General features: G+C 48.5%; 2 protein-coding genes across 2 annotated transcripts; both read right to left on the bottom strand.

Moving 5' to 3' along the window:
* Positions 1 to 1,311: 1,311 nt before the first annotated feature.
* KIF3B (kinesin family member 3B) lies at positions 1,312 to 13,194 on the bottom strand. Its single transcript, XM_083873412.1, has 9 exons — positions 13,140 to 13,194; positions 8,476 to 9,914; positions 7,813 to 7,914; positions 7,030 to 7,152; positions 6,799 to 6,917; positions 6,448 to 6,561; positions 5,889 to 5,994; positions 5,505 to 5,683; positions 1,312 to 4,915 (listed from the first exon to the last, which is right to left on the bottom strand). The coding sequence occupies exons 2-9, from the start codon at positions 9,856 to 9,858 to the stop codon at positions 4,819 to 4,821; spliced, it is 2,223 nt and encodes a 740-aa protein (XP_083729538.1). The 5' UTR covers positions 9,859 to 9,914; positions 13,140 to 13,194; the 3' UTR covers positions 1,312 to 4,818.
* A 1,459-nt stretch (positions 13,195 to 14,653) lies between these two features.
* Positions 14,654 to 20,031, bottom strand: POFUT1 (protein O-fucosyltransferase 1; the record flags this gene model as incomplete). Its single annotated transcript, XM_083872980.1, has 7 exons — positions 14,654 to 16,475; positions 16,914 to 17,156; positions 17,686 to 17,878; positions 18,537 to 18,649; positions 19,203 to 19,385; positions 19,502 to 19,623; positions 19,872 to 20,031. 7 exons carry the CDS (start codon positions 20,029 to 20,031, stop codon positions 16,287 to 16,289), a joined length of 1,203 nt encoding a protein of 400 aa, XP_083729106.1. The 3' UTR covers positions 14,654 to 16,286.
* Positions 20,032 to 20,092: the final 61 nt, after the last annotated feature.

The following is a 20,092-nucleotide window of genomic DNA, read 5'->3' as shown; positions in this document are numbered from 1 at the left end:
CGGGATGGGCGCGGCGGGCGCGGCGGGCGGGGCGCGAGGCGGGGGCGACTCCGGGCGCTACGGGAGGCGGCGGCGGCGGCGGCTCGGGCCCGGCATAACAACGGGGTCAAAGGGCCGGGAGCGGGGCGGGGCGGCGGGGCCCGGCGACGGTGGCCGCGGCGGGACACGGAGGCACCGGAGGGGAGGGGTTGGAGGGGCGGGCCCGGGGCTGGTTTGAAGGAAAACAAACCGCAAGGACCGCCGGGAGTTGTAGTCCTCGTGCGTGGCCTCAGCACAGCACTGCTCTCCCTCGCGGACTACAAGTCCCGGCGGCCGCCGCGCCTCATGGCGGGAGAGGCCGCTGCCGCCGCATGGCCGCGGCGGGGAAGCGGCACCGCCCGGGCCGGGGGCGGCTGCGGGACCGAGCTGGAGCTGAGGGCTCGAGGCTGAGGCTGTTGGTGTTCCAGCATCCCGGTTATCACAGAATCAATTAGGCTGGAAAAGACCTCTGAGGTCAGCTAGTCCAGCCTGTGACCCAACACCACAATGTCCACCAGAGCAGGGCGCTGAGGGCCACGTCCAGTCTTCCCTTAAACACCTCCAGGGGCGGTGACTCCACCACCTCCCTAGGCAGCGCTTTCCAATACCTAATGACCTTTTCTGTTAAGAAATTCTTCCTGAGGTCCAAACTAAACCTCCCCTGGCACAGTTAAATACTGTGTCCTCTTGTCGCTGGTTGGCGGAAGAGCCCGACCCCCATCTGGCTACGAACTCTTTTTGCAGAGGCGTGAGAGTGGTAATGTCACTCTGGAGCCTCCTTTTCTCCAGAGTAAACACTCCTGGCTCCTTTAGCCGCTCCTCATAGGACATACACTACAGAATTCCTCACCTTCCTTTCCCTTCTCTGCACATACTTCGTAGTTATGCCCCGAGGCTCCTTCTCCCCACAGCGCCCATAAAAGACTGGTTTAAATCAGCACCACCCGTTGCTGTCGCAAGCAAGAAGTACCAAGGCTGAGGGCCCACCCTGGAATGGGATTTTGGCGGGGTTCCACCACTTCTGGTTCCCAAGGTGCCACATACAGGCATCAGCACATTCTATTCATATATATATATATATATATATATATATATACACACACACACATACATTACAATACTCATTGCAATTCTACTCATATTTACGTTTTCCTGCTTAACTTTATGCACTTTTTTTTTTTTTTAATGAGAGAAAAATAACACAAGGCTTTGTAAAACATGAAGTCACTAAGCCCTGCCCCAAATTAATGAAAAACACACGTTTTGATAGATGCAATAAATCTTATTGACTTTATTACACATTGTATTTTAGGATCACTTTACATTCCTAGACAAAAGAGATGGTACAAATAAATATAAGCTGTAAAACTATGGACAGAACTATGGACAGGTTATTTTTCTACAGATCACCTAAGAGAAGGCGGAGGTGGGTGTATCTCCAAGGAGCTGAGAGTTGTTATCGACAGCTGTGCCCATAGAAGGATCCTGGGTCACCTCTTCAAGATGAAAGGGGGCTGGAGAAGGCAGTGAGCACCTGGACCCCAGAGAGTCAACCCCCCACTGCACAGTGCAGCAGGCAGCACCAGTGTTCTCATTTCAGTTCCATCTCTGTAGCTAATTATGGCTTTTGCAGGCTCTCTTTTCCAGTCTGTGTTTGAACACAGCAGGAGCAGACCCCAAGAAAATCCACTGAACCGTTTAAAGACTGGTGCACGTTGCCCAGCACAGACAGGAGAGAGGACAGGTCCAGGTACACAGGTGCCTCACTGAAACCCCAGTGCTGCGTGTTCAGCGAGGGCAGACTTACCTCAAACTGCCTGAACACTGCCTGCTCTGATCTGTATAAGGCACCGGCGCAGACCCAGGTGCTCTGGCAGAGGTATGTGTTTTAGAAGATTCAAGCAGCATGCAAATATTTTTAAAAAGGCGCTAGACCTAAGTTAAGGATTTAAGAAAGTGCTTTAATTCCTATGCTTCAGTGTCTCGTGGCGCTTGCTCCCACCGGCTGACTCCTGCTCTATGCCACTTTTTTTAAAAAAAAGATCCCATTATACAGATCAGAGCAAAGACAATTATGTTGAAAGTTAAACATTCCTATGAAGAAAAGGTGACGGTGCAAGGCTCTCCCAGGGCCTCTTCCAGGAGTCCAGCTGGATTTCCTGCCTTTGGTTAACCAGCAGGAAGCCCAGATGGTTCAGATAACACCAAAGAAGGGCAAACTCGGCAGGAATGTTTCTTAAAAGCTTCAACCCAGAGCTCAGTATGTTTTGTACAGCTTAAGACAATGTATCTTAATATCAGTGCAACTGAGCATCTGGTGAGGGTTAAGTCCTTTGGAATGAGAATCCAAAAGCTGCTGTAACAGGCCGAGATTGCCCATGAATACACTGACCACATCTCCACCCTGCAGCCCCAATTTACATACAATGACTAAATATGCAGATTTATTCTTTTCCACTCTACTGAGTTTCTTTCACTTTGCTAATGAATTTCTACAGAGTTAAAAGCAGAGCCTTTCTGACACTGGCTCATCAACATGAAAACAAGTTTGCACTGCAGAGCTCCATGGTACCAGCCATGCCACGAGGGCAGTTTCCAGCATATGAATTTAATGTAGAATTCCCCATGGAATAGTAGCAACTGAGGAAAAGTGTGCACATGTGCAGACACAGATGTGTCTGTGTATGCATTATTCACATAAAACATGTGTACATAGGTACGTAAATACACGTGGTTATATATTGTGCTGCTATTTCAGGGTTTTAGACCTCCCTCCCTCCCCGTTTAATTTCAATTCTCTGAGCACTTAAACCATACAATCATCTTTTAAAATGTCCTAATACAGAAGATTATGTGCTGGAGAGAAAGTAGGAGGAGAGGGGAGGGGAGAGAAGGTGTTGTTATACTATGCAACAAAAGCCAGTTAAAAGGCTCTCTGGATATAAACAGTGCTTTGTAAAAACAAAGATTATGTTGGGTTTCCATGTTCAGGTTGAAAGAAATTGGTCATGTGCCTGCTCTCTCAATTATAAGCAAATCCCTCCTTCCTCCACCAAAACTATTTTATATATATATATGTGTGCATATATGTGTATACATATATTAACTTTGTAGCCTAGGAAAGCAGTCCATGGAATGCAGCAGCCAAGTTGGTGTTTAAGGGGCCCACCTGGCTCACCTGGGCACCGTGCCTGCAGGATGCACAGGTGAGCTGTGCTGAGCTCTCAGTTCCTCCTGCTCAGGGGGTCAGTAGAAAGGAGTTCTCCAGCCTGGATGAAGTCACTCCGTGGACACTTGACAAGCACAAGGCAGAGTCCACACATCAGAGAATGTCTACAACCAGGCAAGTCCTCACACACTCAGTCTGGAGGGAGTCATCAGTGAGGGGAAACAGGTAAAAAACATTCACAGGATGACAGCCAAGAGCAACCAGAAAAAGTAACATCCCAAGTGTCAATATAAAGTGAACTAAAACTTACAAATGAGCTGTGGGACACTAGACAGGGACATCTTACTCTGTCCTTAGCGTGCAGTTAGTTCCACCTCCCTCTACCCTGCTACACGAGCCTGCTTTAGTCATAGGGCAGCTTTGCAATGAGACTGTCAAAAGCAGGAGTTCTTCCTCCCTTGTTTTCAAAGTAAAACCCCTGGAATTAACACCAGCTTCCATCACCAGCCTCGGTTAGCTTGGGTTCATTTCCAGTAGGCTCTGAGTGGACTGGGAGGTGCAGAGAGAAAGCTGCTTAACATGGGACAGGTGAGGCACAAGAGGCACTGAATGCTGAACCTCCTTAGACACCAAGGGCAGGGACCAAACTCCCAGGAGTGCACTCAAAGGCAGCTCCAAGATCCAGTGCTCTGCCCAGCGGAGAGTCTGGGCTTGGCAGGGAGAGCTCTGAGCTAGTGCTACGTTTTCCATCAACAGTGGGAGGCATGAGAACATGGCTCTATGCCATTAAAGATGTCATATGGACACTGGTTTTAAATGCCAGGGGTAAAGATGGAGACAAGAGAGAGGAGGAAAGCTGTGGAGCTGACACTGCCATGCAGAGGTGTTCTTTGACAAGGTGGTTCCTGTTGGTAGGGGTGAGGTCTCTAGGACAGCTTAGAGGTGCTCTCACTTATGCCTGTAAACAAAGAAAGGACTTCAGATTCTACTGCTTCCTTTCTAGACAGCACAGAGTTTTCAAGACTCTTTTCTGTCCTACAGCCCTATGGGGAGGCACAGCTGTGTGATGGTGAGGACACACTGGCCACTGCCATCCTGTCTGCTCAGACCAATGCCTGAATCCCAGATGGTGATGCCAGTCTCTCAAGCAGGAAGAGGAAGAACCATGTACCTTGTCGAATTTGAACAGATCCTCTGCTTTTTAGCCTCTTTTGGTTCTCACTGTGAAGCCACAGAGTGGTGGTTCTGCTGAGATGACTTTCAACTCTGTCTTCTTAGTGCCCAACAGCCAAAAAGCCCCGTGCAGCAGAAGGGCTGGTGCAGGAGGAGGACGGTGATGCTGTGAGGTGATGCCCATGCTTCCCATTGCTCCTAACACACTGTAACGTACCTCATGCATTTTTGATTTCCTAACTAAAATCCATTTCCCACAGAGGCCAAATGCTGAATTGCAAGCACGGATCTTCCCATGGCTCAGTGCCCCTGGATTGGCCCGAGTCAGTTAAACAGCAACAAGGCCATCTCCAGGGAAAGGGGCTGGAGGCTGGCCAGGAGCTCTCTCTGCAGGTTTGTCCTTGTCTCTGCTCCCAGAAGGTAAAGGCTGTTCCCTCCCTGGAGAGGCGTTGCTGGTTTTATTTTGGAACCAGCCCTCGTGACTGTGGGTAGAGCTGAGAACTGGGGGTGCCCGATCCTGATGCGGATCCCACTGATTTCCTTCCAGTTTTAGGTCTGAAGAAGCAAAAATTAAAATATAAGCAAGAAAAGCTCCAACAATATCAATGATCTGTTACTTTCCAAAATTATTCTGCAAAAAGCTGTTTTATTTTTTGCCAGTTATTCTCTAATAAACAGTTTCATTTTTTTCTTCTGTCCTATGTCCTATACCCTGAAAGAAGGTTGTGGCAAGGCAGGGGTTGGCCTCTTCTCCCAAGCAGCAAATGACAGGCCAAGGTGAAACAGCCTCAAGTTCTATAAGGGGAGGTTAAAGCTGGATATTAGGAAAAATTTCTTCAGTGCAAAAATGGTTGAGTGCTGGCACAGGCTGCTCAGGGCAGGGATGGAGTCTCCATCCCCTGAAGTGTTCAAAAAATGAGTAGGTATGGCACTTCAAGATAAGGTTTAGTATCATGGTGGGATTCAGTTGGAGATTGGACTCAAATCTTAAAGGTCTTTTCCAATCTTAATGATTCTGTGTTCCTTTCTCTCTCTGCTTTACTATGAAGCTCAGCTTCACTTCACTGATGAGAACTGCTGACAAACAGAAACTGTACTTGCACCTCTCCTGTGGGCCAGTCTGCTCACGGAAAGTCCAACTCACCTGGGTTTTGACTTTTTAACTGAAGTGCTCTCAAAGGATGAGGCATCCACTTGAATGTCATCTTCTTCCTGCAGAGCTGCTTCCAGAGCTGCCTGAACCTTGGGAGCGATGGTTGGACCTTCATAGTTCCTTGTTGTCCGGCTGGGCACGTCCATTTCCAGTAACACGATGTTCTCTGCCTGAGACAGGAAAAGCAGAATCAAAGTCTCCATGTTTTCACACAAACTGTTACTTTGCCCTACAGAAACTTAATCTGAAGTACTTTATAAATGTATGCAGGACACTACAAATTTACATCTCAAAGAACACACAATCCCCTCTGGAATTCACATTCCCCTGGTCAGGAGGGTGAAGAGACAAAGGTTCAACCACATCTGGGCTTACCCTGTACCGAGCCTCTGTATGTTGCATCATGAACGTCCTGGCATGTTGGCTCAGGGGCCTTTTGTACCCCACAGCAGATATTGGTCTTTTCATCATCTGCTGGTTGCTAGAAAAAAAAAAAACAGATTCAGGCTGTTACACCCTAAAACCAAAGGCTCCTCTTGGAGTTTATGAGCTACAACATCTGCAAATTCCATGCAGAAATCTGTTTCAACACAGCAGAAACCACCCAGGCTGCATTTGTAGGAGCAGGAAAGAAATATGATCGGAATGCACTGCTATTTTAAGGGTGAATGCACTATAACATATATTTTACATATAATTATCGGGTTTGCCTATTAGAAAAATCATAATCTCTCAAGAATTCTCCTAACTGTGCATTCCTGTTTTACAGCACTATTAAGAGGAAAAATTGTTTTGTTTTATTTTATTATGCATCAAGAAGTTGTGAACTCTAGAGGGCCAGTTTAAATCCCCAATTCAATCCCTCTTTTGTTCTTGACAGCTAAAGGGTTTCCTGTGACCTGTAATTCCATCCCAAGAGCAGAAGTACACTCACTCCAGACGAGTTATGGGATGTAGTTTCCAGTTGTCTTCCTCTTCATCAAAGAATGATCTGTTCATGATCTTATTCTTTTCTTCCAAGGGAATAAAGTTTTCAATAATCAGGTGCCTACATGCAACCACAAAAATGAGAAATATACAAGAAACATAATTAGCAATGACTTTCCTCACTGCTCCTTTCCCACTGATGTAATACAACTCTGGAAAAGGAGGAATGGTTTAGTTTTCTCATGGTTAAATCTTATTCCACAAGTATGTGCAAGGAAGTCCCTCCACTCCCTGCCCTGAGAAACCCTCTCTGTTACATTTAATAGCAGGCAGTTAATAGTGGTGTGATGGGACTTACTTTAGCTTTAGTTCCCTGGTGAGTTCATTCTGGGTCTGTTCCATTTCCTGGCGCCCCTTGATGTGCTCTTCTTGGAGATCATGGATCTCTGCCTTCACAGCTTGCAGCTTGGAAAATAACTGGAGCACACAACAAGAGCCAAAATCCGTTACTTGCCAAAGCTCCACTCACTCTCACACACGAGTTGATTTTATTCCCAGCCTGGTAGACAGGGAATAATTTTCTTTTTACCTTTTTGAGTTTTTTGGTCTTTATGTCCACCTCTTGCTGAAGAGAGCTATATGTCTCCTTCAGCTCTAGTGTTTCCTCATCCTGACTTTCCATCTGTTGCTGGATTTCTCGCTCCCGACGTTTCTGAAGAATGGGACAATATGGCATTAAAGACCACAATTACCTTGTCACCTCCAGCTGGCACACATGATACCAATGCTCAGGATGGGTTTCCTTCCCTGCCTTCCAGTTCTTCCTATCTCTAGCCATAGAAACACCAGAAGCATTAACTCTTATTTGTCCTTATTTTGCTATTAAGATCAGACAATGTGAACAAGGCTCAAGCTTCAGCTAGAAGAATCAAATGCCATTTTTAGATTTTTTTTCTTTGCTTTTTATCAGTTTGTACTGGTTATTGCATTTAAGAATCACCAACAGAATTTGCATAATAGAAAATAAAATTTTAGCACAGAGTAAAGACCCGTCCCTTCAGCTAAAGGCTGAACTGGTACTCATAGAGGTCTTAGAAATATTTCTTCAATTAAAAACAGCTCCAGTCAAGATAGGAGGTAAATCTTTACCATGAAGAGCTAGAATAAAACTATTATAAACCTTCTTTACATATTTCAAATAATGACAAATATAACAGAAGCCCTTCCCCCTTCTTTTCAATAAATGATTGTCATTAAACCAATTTTAGGGTTAACACTGTGAAAACTTTCTGGTAATTTCCCTTACACAATGCTTTACAAAAGTTCTGTGGCAAGGCTTTTTATACAAAATAACAAATCTCCTTCCTTGTACCTGTTCTGCAATTTCCTGTCGTTTCTGTTCCAGGATTTTCTGCTGTTCATTTGTGTGATCCACAATATTTTTCCCTCCCACCAGCAGCTTGCTTTCCATGGTCTGAAAGGGAAAAGCAGGGTCAGAAGTTTCTCTCAGCAACTACAGAGGGTAACTTTTTCTCCTATGGATACAACTTCTTTAGGGCAGCACCCTTATTTAACCTTCTCTTTCAAGGCAGCTGCTACAGGAATCACCGTTTCTTAAAATTTCTATACAACTGTGGGACTAATGCAACAGTAACTGGTTTAGAATAAGGCACCACCGCAACGTGTGGCAAAGCTGGAGAATCAAAATGTGTGCTCCTCTGTAAATAACTTGTTAATGATCTGTGGCAGAAGGAAACATTTTTAGTGCCACAGCTTGTGAAAAGATGCATCATCTTTTATTGTGCCAATTGCTTGAGATCAGCACAGAAGAACAATAAAACAACTCATGAATATTGAAACATATAATTAATGGTGGAAATTTCAACTTCTGGCTAGAAATAGTTTATTTTAAAATCTTCCAACCTAAACACAAGTCACTGTCCTGGAAACTTCCTCTGAAATATCTTTCCAAATTGAGAAACCCTTTATTTCCCCACTGCCTATGGAAATTGCTTTCAAAGAGGAAAAAAACTACCTTGATTTTAGCACTTAGCATCTCTGTTGCTTCTTTCTCTCGCTTCAGGTCCTCCATTTTCTTCTCCTTCTCTTTCAGCAGCCTCATCTTTTCTTCTGCTACCAAGCTGTGATCCTCAACTATAGCTTTCTTCTCAATCTCCAGCTTTTCTTGTTGCTCCCTCCAATAGTCATCTTTGTCATCTCCTTCATCCTCACCCTCTTCAGTGTCCTCCTCCTCTTCCCCACCCTCTCTCCTCCTCTCCCTCCTCTTTCTTTTGCCAATAGACCGTTTTTCCAACTGTGCCTTGAGTCGAGCGATCTCTTCCTGAAATTCCCGCAGCAGAGCATCCTTAGGATCCTCGTTCACTTGTGGCTTGTTCTTGATGTTTTTGGCACGGTTGGCGTATCTCAGTGTGGTCAGTGTCTCCTCTACATTGTAAGAGGCAGGGCCTATATTGGCCACCATCACAGTTTTGGCATTGCCACCTAAGGAGTCCTGAAGTAGCCTGGTCAGCTTGGAGTCCCGGTACGGAATGTGCGTGCTTTTGCCATCCACCAGGGCAGAGATAACGTTGCCCAAAGCTGAGAGGGAGAGATTGATTTTGGTGGCTTCCTTCAGCCTTTCCCCCTGTGCTCCAGTCTTTGCCTGCCGCTCGCTGCCTGCCAGGTCAACCAGGTTGAGCTTCCCAACACGGATGTGGTTCTCTCCATCCAGCCCCAACTCGCTGCACTCGATTGTTATCTGGAAAATGGCGTGAGACCGAGAGCTGTGCTCGTTCATGTTGGTGGCACCAACGGAGCGGTTCTGGTTTCCCAAGTTCATGATGTGCTCTATCTCTTTGACACTTTTCGTAACAATGGTGGTCAAATCCTTAACAAAAACCCCTGTGTCTGGTCTCTCCTTCAACTCCAGCCGCTTGGACTGATCCTTTGATAACAAGTCTCTGATTTCTTCTTGGTATATTTCCAAATAAGATGCTCTAACTAAGTATTGCTGATTCTGAGATCTAGAGATGTGGGTGAAAATGTGGTCGAATGAATTGGGGATGACCCCTCTCTTTTCGGGATCACCACGCACCCCTTCCATCGTGTATGTTTTCCCTGTCCCAGTCTGCCCATAGGCAAAGATTGTCCCATTAAACCCTTGCAGAACAGAGTCCACGAGAGGCCTGAAGGTCTCATCGTAGAGTTCGACCTGTTTGGAATTCCAGTCATATACAGCATCAAAGGTGAATGTTTTAGGCAGTTCATGAGCTGATCCCCGTGGATTCTTCACTGAGACCTGCCCTAACTTGACATCCACATTGACAACTTTTTCATAGGAAGCAGTTTTCTCTTTGCTGTTCATGGGCCGGCAGCGCACGATCACCCGCACGGACTCGGAGCTCTTTGACTTGGACATGACGGCGGGGCTGTGCCTGCTGTCCTGCTGATGATGGATGATCCCGAGCTACAAACCTGAAACAAAAGCAAAGCAGGAATGTCTGAAGGCTGTTTTCTGCAGGGGACAGCTTTTCACAAAGCCAAAGACTCGCCTCATCAATTTGAGCAGCATTTTGCATTCATTAAGGGATTTCGAAGAACTAAAATAATGTACAATGTGAAAACCCTGTAAAGGCCTGAACTGAGACAGAATTATTTTACCAAAGGCTGTGCATCAAATGGTATCATTTTTACAAGCTCTGCTGCAAAAACTCATCATCAGATCATATTTACAGTTGGTACATCTTTACAGCTGGTAAAGATCCCTTACAGTTGGTAAAGATCCTTTTCTTGACCATTAATAACAATAAACCTTTTAAAACTGTTTACAAAAAGAATACTTTGCCATTCATTTTCTTTGCAGTCAGGCCTTTTGTTTTAAATCTGTTTTGAAATTCTAGTACAGCCTCACTCTCTCTGGAGCACAAGTCTGCTATTATCTTTTCTTTTGGCAATATACTTTTATCAGGATTCCCCACAAAAGCCAGCCCTGCCCAGCTACACTGACCTGCTGACATCACTCCTGCTCTGGTGTTCCAACTGCATCAGGTTTACAGGAACTCACCATCAACCTAAACTCATGTTGCATAAACCCACATCACAAATCCAACTTGTTCATGACTCTGGTGGAGAGGGAGGACACACTTGTGCATCCTCCAGTCATCAGCAAGATGAGCTGCCATTGAAAATGGAGCAAAAAGCCTGTGTTCCTAAACTGCTAAAGCAGTCACTGCCAAAGCCTCAGATCTCAATGGCACAACCTGGGGAATGCCATGCAATTTCTAATAACCCTTTTTATTTCCAAAGTATCTTCCAAGAAGAGCCCTGAGGTCCTTCTGCCAACTAGAACTAAGTGTATAAGTAATACACACAGGGAACCCCAGGCAGTGCTGGCACAGGTTCAGGTGTGGCCTCTCTGGAATGTGTTCACTGTTCCCTTCCAGCCAGATCAGCAGGAAACAGAGATTTTTGTCTAATTGTTTTTTACTTGATAATTGCATGTCTCAGGAGAGCTTTTCCAAGAAGGTGGCAGAGAAATTCAGGGCCAGAGCTAGTGGATGGGAAAGGAAACACAATTCCAACATACAGACAGTCAGACTGGCAAAAGTAAAATAGAAGCAACAGACAAAAATGGTTAAAAATTGTACAGAAACCTCAATATGGCCTTGGGAATTTCTTTGGGTCTGTCAGAGGAAACTCTTTGCTTCTCATTCTTCCCATGAAAGCACTGAACTGTACACTCATTCAGAATTCACTCTACACCCTGCACAGTGAGTTCAAACTGTTAGAGGAATTTTGGGTAGCTACTGAATAAAACCATTTCCCTCCTAACTGACAGCTCCAGATAAAGGTGACCTTCCTGCCTTCCTGTCTGACCCACAGCAAACATTTCTGGAGCACAAACCCAGAAAGAGTAAGTGAAACGAGGACAAATCTTGGAAGAATCACAAAGAACAACCCTCCCTCTTTTCATCCTGAGGAGTTGTATACATTAACACACGCTTCCCCTTCCACAGCTCTGAGAGACATTCCAGTAATTCAAGTTCACAAGAGACAATTTTCTGACAAGGTCACATGACAAGCACTGTGTCACGTATCTGCATGTTCACACTGGCTGTTCCCACTGGCAAACACTCAAATAAGGCACAAGTTCTGACAAGGAGAGCACGGATTTATTTCATATATTGAATAGGTAAAATACTACTCTGATGAGAACTGCTGCTTTTGTAATTAACTATGAGAAATATTAAATGATCAGAGTTAAGTTAGTCTTGCCAGAGGTACACCTCGAACAAAAATTATGTTGCACATTTGCTGCTCCTCTGGGTGTACCTCCTCACCACCAGCTTTTGACACCTTTCCCCACTTCACTTGCAAGTCTCTTTTTATAGTCACAAACAACTGATTTTACCCCTGATTTGGGCTATTTTCATAACGACCCATCACGAATCATCTCCAATTATTTTAGTTACTGCGGTGAAGTTTACTGGAAGCATAACAAATTATGGTTCTTCTCAGATTTATCCAAGTGTGTAACTGGAAAATAAAACCAATTAGTTGGCAGTGTTTGTATTCCCCAGAAACTCCAGGGCAATGAGCTGCCAGAATGGCTGAACATTAATGCCCAGAAAGCTGGGAATGCTCCTGTGCCATCCACTCTTCTCCATCAAAGATGGGAATTTTATCATTAAATTAGTTCAGCCTAAAGTGACCTGGGCCAGGTCCCTGCAAGTCAAGGTCAAGGTTGAGATGGATGCACTTGCAAATGTGCCTCTGGTGACCAAGAGATGATGGGCAGAAATTGAAGCATTTTTATTCATTTCAGTCAACACAAGGTTATGCCTGAAAAAATAAGCAATGCCACAAGCTGGGGCAACCACTTTTCCTCAGGAACTTCCAGGGTTGGGAGGTGCTGTCTTGCACAGCTGTGCCCCAGGCACTGTGCTCACCCCAGCCCCCTGCCCTGACAGGTGATGGATGTCCTGACGTTCTGCTCCTGCCTTTAGCACCTCTGAAAGATTTTCCTGGAACTGCCCCAACCCTCCCCTTGCATCTCTGCACATCTCGAGGTACCACTCAAAACATTCCACTGCATCTCGCCATTCAAATCTTTCGAATATTTGTGGTTTCATAATGTCACGGTTGAATTGTGTCTCTCCCTCCGTCCCAAGCCCAAATACCCTTTGTGCTGCTGTTCTCCTGTCCCCTCCCTGCCAAACCTCCGCAGGCCGGGCAGGGCATCCCTGTGCCACGGCGAGCCCTGATTTCACTCGGCCTCTGGGGTCACCTGTGGTCACCTGTGTCCCCACAGGGCAGCCCAGGGCTGTTCCCCCCCGCGGGGAGCCGGGATCATGGGCTGGTTCTGGGATTCACCCGAGCATCCCCCACCGCCCTCGCGGCTGCGGCACCGGGCGCTGCGGGGACAGCGGGGATGGCCCGTGGGGAGAGGGAATGACCGTGCGGGAGCAGCACCGGGAGAAGGGGACACCCACCCCAACCCCGACCCGCCCCCGGCATCGCCCCCGCAGCCCGGCCGCGGGCGGGTCCCGCCGCCCCCCGCGCTCCTGCCCCGGCCCCGCACGGCGCTCCGGGCACCGGGAACAGCGGGGGCCGCGGGCTGTCAGCGACCCGCCGTGCGCAGCCCGGGTGCGGTGCGGTGCGGGATGCTCGGGGCGCGGTGCGGGGCCGGGCCGGACTCACCTGCGCCGTCACCATGGAGCCGCCCGGCCGCTCCTCCCGCGGCCCCGGAAACGGCGCGGCCGCTCCGCCCGCCCGTGACGCGCTTCCCTGGCAACGGCCGCGCCCGGATGGGGCCGGGACAAAGCCGCCCCGCCGCGGGCAGCCCGCACCCGCCCGACCCCCGAGTGCCGGGCTTTGCACCCGCCCGACCCCCGAGTGCCGGGCTCTGCACCCGCCCGACCCCCGAGTGCCGGGCTTTGCACCCGCCCGACCCCGACTGCCGGGCTTTGCACCCGCCCGACCCCGAGTGCCGGGCTTTGCACCCGCCCGACCCCCGAGTGCCGGGCTCTGCACCCGCCCGACCCCCGAGTGCCGGGCTTTGCACCCGCCCGACCCCCGAGTGCCGGGCTTTGCACCCGCCCGACCCCCAGTGCCGGGCTCTGCACCCGCCCGACCCCCGAGTGCCGGGCTCTGCACCCGCCTGACCCCCGAGTGCCGGGCTCTGCACCCGCCTGACCCCCAGTGCCGGGCTCTGCACCCGCCGGGCCCCCGAGTGCCGGGCTCTGCACCCGCCCGACCCCCAGTGCCGGGCTCTGCACCCGCCGGGCCCCCAGTGCCGGGCTCTGCACCCGCCCGACCCCCAGTGCCGGGCTTTGCACCCGCCGGGCCCGCCCGCCGCTCTGCCCGCCCAAACCGACGCCTTTAAAACCCGCCAAACCTCGGGAATGTTTCTGAAGCACCGATTTAGAAGAATTAAAGACTTTAGTTAAAATAAATGTCGCTGAGGTAAGGGAGCTAAACTTCCCTTTTGTTAACAGAAGCCAGAGTGAAGGAACTGATAAATCGTTGAAGGAATTGATACATCATTGAAGGAACTGATAAATCATTGAATTTAAATCAATGCCTAAATCAAACTAGGCTTTTGCATCCTGAATAATCAGTAGACCCCATGAATACAATACAATCATAAATCAAACAGTCCTGGAAAACAGGATTCAGCTGTCAAAGGTTAAAAAGTCGAAGAGAGGAAGACCCATCTTACTTCATCATTTTAGGACCCTACCCCATAAAAAAGACCACTGACCCATTTCAAAGAACAAACTCCCCATGCTTAATGGCTTTTTGGGCTAATTACCATACGGAGCGGGGAATGGGATGTACCAGAGTTATGAATGTGCATTTGTGTTTTGAGTATTCAATATCCCTGTAATAAAAGACCCTGTGATCATCTGTAATTTGTGGTGTGTATTTGGGAGCGATCCCGCACGCTGCCCGGTGTCGTAATAAACATACACTTTCTGACTTTAAACTGCTAGAGAGTCTTTGTCCGTCATAGTTGGATATTGGTATTAGATCAATATCCATAGTTAATTAATAATTCATTTCCAAGGAGGCAAAGACCACCATAAAGAAAAGGTATTTAAGAGTTAAACTCCCTTAATCAGAGCTGTCTGGACCGCAGCAGTGCAGTGAAGGCTGCAGCTCTGCTACCAGAGACTCCTGCAATGGAGGAAGGAATGTTGGTGCACTACGAGTCAATACAAAATCAAGTTTTTATTAGTACAAAAAATACCTTATTTAAAAATAACAGAAAGAAACACCCCTACCCTAACATTTTGTTTTAATACTTTGTCTTCCCAACAGTGTGGGCAAAGGCTTCCCCTGCTCCACAGCAAGGCAAGGCAGCCCCAAGGGCATCACCCAAGATCAGTAAACTGTATGACACAAGGAGGTTCAGTCTTCGAAAGCCCAGCTCCCAAAGGCCCCAGACCTGATAATTTTCCCCCAAATCCCATAATTTTTGAAGCCAGCCCTGAGGAAACAAGAGATGAGTTTTTGCCACTCTGACACCTGGGGGACCTTTTCATTCTGCCCTCTTTTTCTCACTCCCCCAAGCCCTCAAACACCTTCAAAGCTCAGAAACACTTCAAGGAGGAAAAAAAAGACCACCATAAAACGAGACATTTGGAGTTAACTACTCTTAACAGCCTTGCCTGGACTGCAGCAGTGCACTAGAGGCAGCAGCTCTGGTACCAGAGACTCACCCAAGTGGCATTTTTGGAAAATGAACCGTTCTGTACTCAGTCTTTGGACCAGAAAATAAAGTCACAAAAGCACCAAAAGGCATTGGTCAAGTTGATTCTCACCATGTTGGGATTATCAGTGTTACCAGCATCAAACCACACCAGGCCAGCTAGAGGGGTTTGGGCTGTTACTTCTCCATCAATGAACAATTTCCCAGATTTACCTCCACTAGGAACTGCCCCAGACAAGGGTAATGCTCTCAGAGGGGTTATCTTATAAAGTACTAAAACAAAACAATACCATAGATCCAGGTATGACATACCCAACCCTACTACAGCTATTTAATAACCTTGGCTCAAAGTTTCTCTTCTACCACAGACCTCACTGACATCAACAGCTACAAAGCTACAAGCCCTCAATCTCTAGTTCTGGACTGACTGTGACAGATCTCCTCCCATGTCCCTGCAGGCACCTTGCCCCAGGCTGATGCAGAGAGGCTGAACAGGCAGCTGCCATGTCACACCATGTCTCACTGCACTCCTCCAGCACCATCAAAGAGATCCAGGGCCCCACAGCACTGGGAATGGAATCTCTTTGGACAGGAGAAGGGACACTGAGGCACTGTGGTGACACGGGTCTGGTAAGACAACAGTGGTCCTTGATAAAACCCAGAGCTTTTCCAGTCCTGAGTGTCACCTTGCACACCCTTCCCAGGGAACCTGATATGCCCAACAAGTTTTACACTCAAAAAGAACCAAGTATGGTCAGTTTTGGCCATGAAGTTTCAAAACATCTCCAGGTGAGAGTTAAGAATTAACAGAGAAAGAAATGAGGAAATCTGAGCAGCTGCTTCATCATGATTGCTGGTGAATCCCAAGTAGTGAGAATGGAGAGCTATAAAAGCTACATCTTAAAAAACTATATATAGTTTATAGTTTCCTATAAACTACATGATTTAAATTTCTATCTGAGCTCAGATTGGAAACAGAGGAGAGTTCAGACAGAACAGTCTGGAAGGGACTGTGAGGATGATTGGAGGGCAGGAGCTCTCCCACAGCCCAGCAATGACTGCCCACAGGGAATGTTGCAGCACCAAGGACCCAGCTCAGAGCCCTGGAACCACAGAGCCTCTTCCTCCTTTGGTCAGAACTCATCCCGCAGCCTCGGTGGGTGGTCCATGCCAAAAAATGAGGAGGGTTTCCCATGGATGTCACGTTCTCTTTTCACAAAGGCAGTGAAGGAAGAGACACAGTTCCCGATGAAGTGGTCGGACTGGCCAAGGATGTACAGATCAATCTGAGGCACTTCTGGCTGCAAGCTGACAACCTTGAGCTGCAGAGAAACAAGGGGAGCAGATGAATCCAGTCAGCTATTATCACAATCCAATGTCTTGGCATAATATTAGAAATGGAATGCACAACAGAAAGAGAGTGAGTTTTGTCTTTCTCTGCCCTATAACTCATTTATGATTAGATCAATGTCAGAGCATTTCTGAAAATCACTTAGGTTTATTTAATTTAAACCCTTTCCATGGAAATATTTACTACCATGGCAGATAATGCTCTTCAATTTTCTGAAAAAAAAAAAAAAGAGTGGGTTACAGGGTAATTTTTATTGCTATAAGCCAAATTCACTTTGAGATGCCAATATTTGGCTGTGAATAACCTATTCCACAACTGCCAGTCTGCTGTCCATGACAGCCTCGGGCCAGAATCCAAGGGAGGTTTTTATCCAAGCACTCCTGCCAGAAGAGGTTTCTGGAAGACTCACCTTTTTCTGGAAGAACTGTTGTATTTCTGTTGTGTAGGGCTCAGAATCGGTAGCAATATAAACAGATTTAGCTTCAATCTTTGCCACCCAGAGCTTGAGAGCCCGTTTGATCTCCCTGAGGTCTGGCAGGCACATGTCCATGGTGAGGGGCACTGCAGCACTCCGGTCGTAGCCCACGCACTGAGGTGAAGCCATGAAGTGTGGCCCGGCCGTCCCGTCCTTTAACATGTTGCAGGCATTTTTCTATTGGGAGAGGAAAAGAGAATCACAGAATCATCAAAGTTGAAGACCTCTGAGATTATCAAGTCCAAACTTTGAACAGACACCCCATGCCCACTAAACCTTATCAGAGAGCACCACATCTACTACTGGAAGTGTTCTGGACACTTCCAGGAATGGCAATTCCACCACAGCCCTGAACAGGCTGGGCCAGTGCTCAATCACTCTTTCAGTGAATAATTTTTCCCTAATATCCAACCTGAACCACCTCTGGTGCAACCTGAGGCCATTTCCCTTTGTCCTGTTGCTGGGAGGAGAGGCCGAACCCCACCTTGCCACAACGTTTTTTAGTTCTTAAAGTACATTCTCACATTCAAGTGAGAAAACATCACCACAGCCCAACCTCTGCCTGTCTGAAAGAATCCCAGTGCCACTGCTAACACCCAGGGAGCTCCTGGATGCCAGCAGGGATCAGGTGGCTCTCCCAGCACAGCTCATTTTTGAGCAGCCTTGTCCACATCCCACTTGTCAGCAGCCTCCAGCCGTACCATACCCAGTCCGAGCCGATCCTCAGGTGAATGCCCACGTAGGGCCGGACCAGCAGGGACTGGATGTAGGATTCTCCCTTCTTCACCATTGCATCAGACCACTCCATGTACTTCTGCAGGGGCCGGTGCTCCTCCAGGACAGGAAACTGGGCTGGAGCTCCAGGTAAGGCGAGAACAGGGTGCTCAGAGGGTGGAAACCTACAGAAAAACAAACCCCGTCAGTCTGAAACGTGACCTAACCTGCACAAAGACTGCTGTGAAGGTTAGAGTAGAAACCAGGAACGCCCCAAAATATGCAGCACTTATTGCTCCAAATTTAGATAATTTTAGCTGTTTTGCCATCTGAACTGAAGAAATCTCAGGGACTGTATTTTATCTCAGACCTTTTATCTGACAGACAATAAGAGAAGAGCCTCAAACGTGCAGTGAGGAGCTACCAAGCAATGGGATGTTACATTTTCACTCTAGACTAGAGCAATTCTGTCACTCAAACTTACTGATAACTGCTAAAGTCACTCATAGCTCTGAAAACACGAGGTAAGCAGCAAAATACCGCTCACCACTGAGAATCTAATTCTTTTTGATGATTAATTACATATTTAATATATAAATACTTAATAAATTAAATATTCCTAGCTCAGAAATCAATCAGCCTAACAGAGCTCATGCCTAAAATAATGCCCACAGGACGTGGTCAGCAAATATTTAATGGAAAAAGCATTAATATTTTTAATTATGTTACTAACTTCAATCTCTCCCCCAAAATGTAAAGTCACAATACACAGTCACAGCTGCCTTCATGAGTGACTCTAAATGTCCACAGTGATCTGCCAGCACTTTTCCATCTTCTTGCTACCTTTGGATCCAATGCTCCTTGTATGCAGGACTGAAGGAAATTCCCTTGAAGAGCTCAGACTTATCAAAATCCACTTGGAACTGATCCCAGAAGGGACCAAATGGATTTCCATCCTGCAAAGAAAAGACAAATGTCAATTCGGTGCACACACAGAGCCTGAAAGATGGATCTAGTGAAATCCTGAGGTGCAAAGCAGGAGCCTGTTCCAGGATGAAAGCAGCTGGAATACAACACCCTGCTTGACACACCAGCTCCACAGGAAGGACACAGCGAAATACATTAAGGGAAGTTCACTGGGAAGGTTGCAAAGGTCGTCTTAAAGAACAAAGACACCACAGCATCCAAACTTGTTGTTAAGAGAGGTTGCTTTAACACCAGCTGGAAAACTACCACAGCTGGGAACAGAGAGCAGGAGATAAGCGACAGACACAATCAAGTCTGAAGTGATAAAATCTATTTGCACAGACTGTATCCCCATCCCCAAGCACTCGTAGACAAAGAAAACTAATGAAGGCACAGCATGCCACTTCACAAGCGGTGAAAGCAACGCCACACAGACCGATTTGCGGTGGGTGACTCCTAAATTTGTAAATCAATGGCGACCCGAATGAGTCAGTCACAGCCTTTGGCATTAAGCCGTGCCCGCGGGGCTGAGGAAGAATTCACCTTCATGGGACAGGTGTTTTTGTCGGCGCTCCTCTGGGCAGCGGCCTCGAAGCAATACGCCACTCTCCTGCCGGGCGGCCAGTGCCGGGGCGCCAGGTGCTCCATGAACTGCTCCAGGCTGATCACGCGGTGGTACCGCTGCAGCGGCTCCAGCCTGAAGTGCTCCGAGTAGGGGACGTGCAGCTGTGGGGGGGGAGCAGAGCCCGTGGGCCGGGGGTCCCTTCACTCGGGGCCTGCAGCTCATCCCTGGACAGGCCCCAGCCCTGCCCGCCGCTCCCTCCCGCGCCCCCGGGGCTCACGTTGGTGTAGGGCGGGCGGTGGTGCCGGTACTCGATCCAGGGCGGCACGGCCAGGGTCCGGTTGAGGGCGCGGGCGAAGGCCAGGGCTCCCAGGAAGTGCTCGGCCTGGTTACCGAAGCGGCCTGCGGGAGACGGGGCTCAGGATGGGCACGGACCGGGGGATGCCGCGGGAGCCGCACCCGGGGATGTGCCGGGGCACGGGCCGGGGAATGCAGCGGGGGACGGACCGCGGACCGCGCCGGGGGATGAAACGGGCTCTGCAGCACCGGGGTCTGCAGCACCGGGGTCTGCAAAGCGAATCGCGCCGGGGGTCGCGCCGGGGGATGCAACCGGGAGATGCACAAGGGGGCCCGCACCGGGAGAGCCTCACCCATGCAGGGACAGTAGAGCAGGTACCCGGCCTCGTCCCAGGCGGGTGCCGCATCGCCTCCCGCCGCCATCACCGGGAGGAGCAGGAAAAGGACGAGGAGCCCCGGGACCCGCGGCACCGCCATGACGGCTCGTCGGCGGCCGGAGCCCGGAGCCACCATCCCGTCATGCCCCGCGGCGCGCCGCTCTGGCGGCCACCACCGAGGCGTGACGTCACTCCCA

Source organism: Zosterops lateralis (assembly GCF_965231275.1).
Source record: "Zosterops lateralis genome assembly, chromosome: 16".
Classification (NCBI taxonomy): Eukaryota; Metazoa; Chordata; class Aves; order Passeriformes; family Zosteropidae; genus Zosterops; species Zosterops lateralis.
Note: the sequence above shows the minus strand (reverse complement) of the source record. Positions and strands in the feature narration are given on the sequence as shown.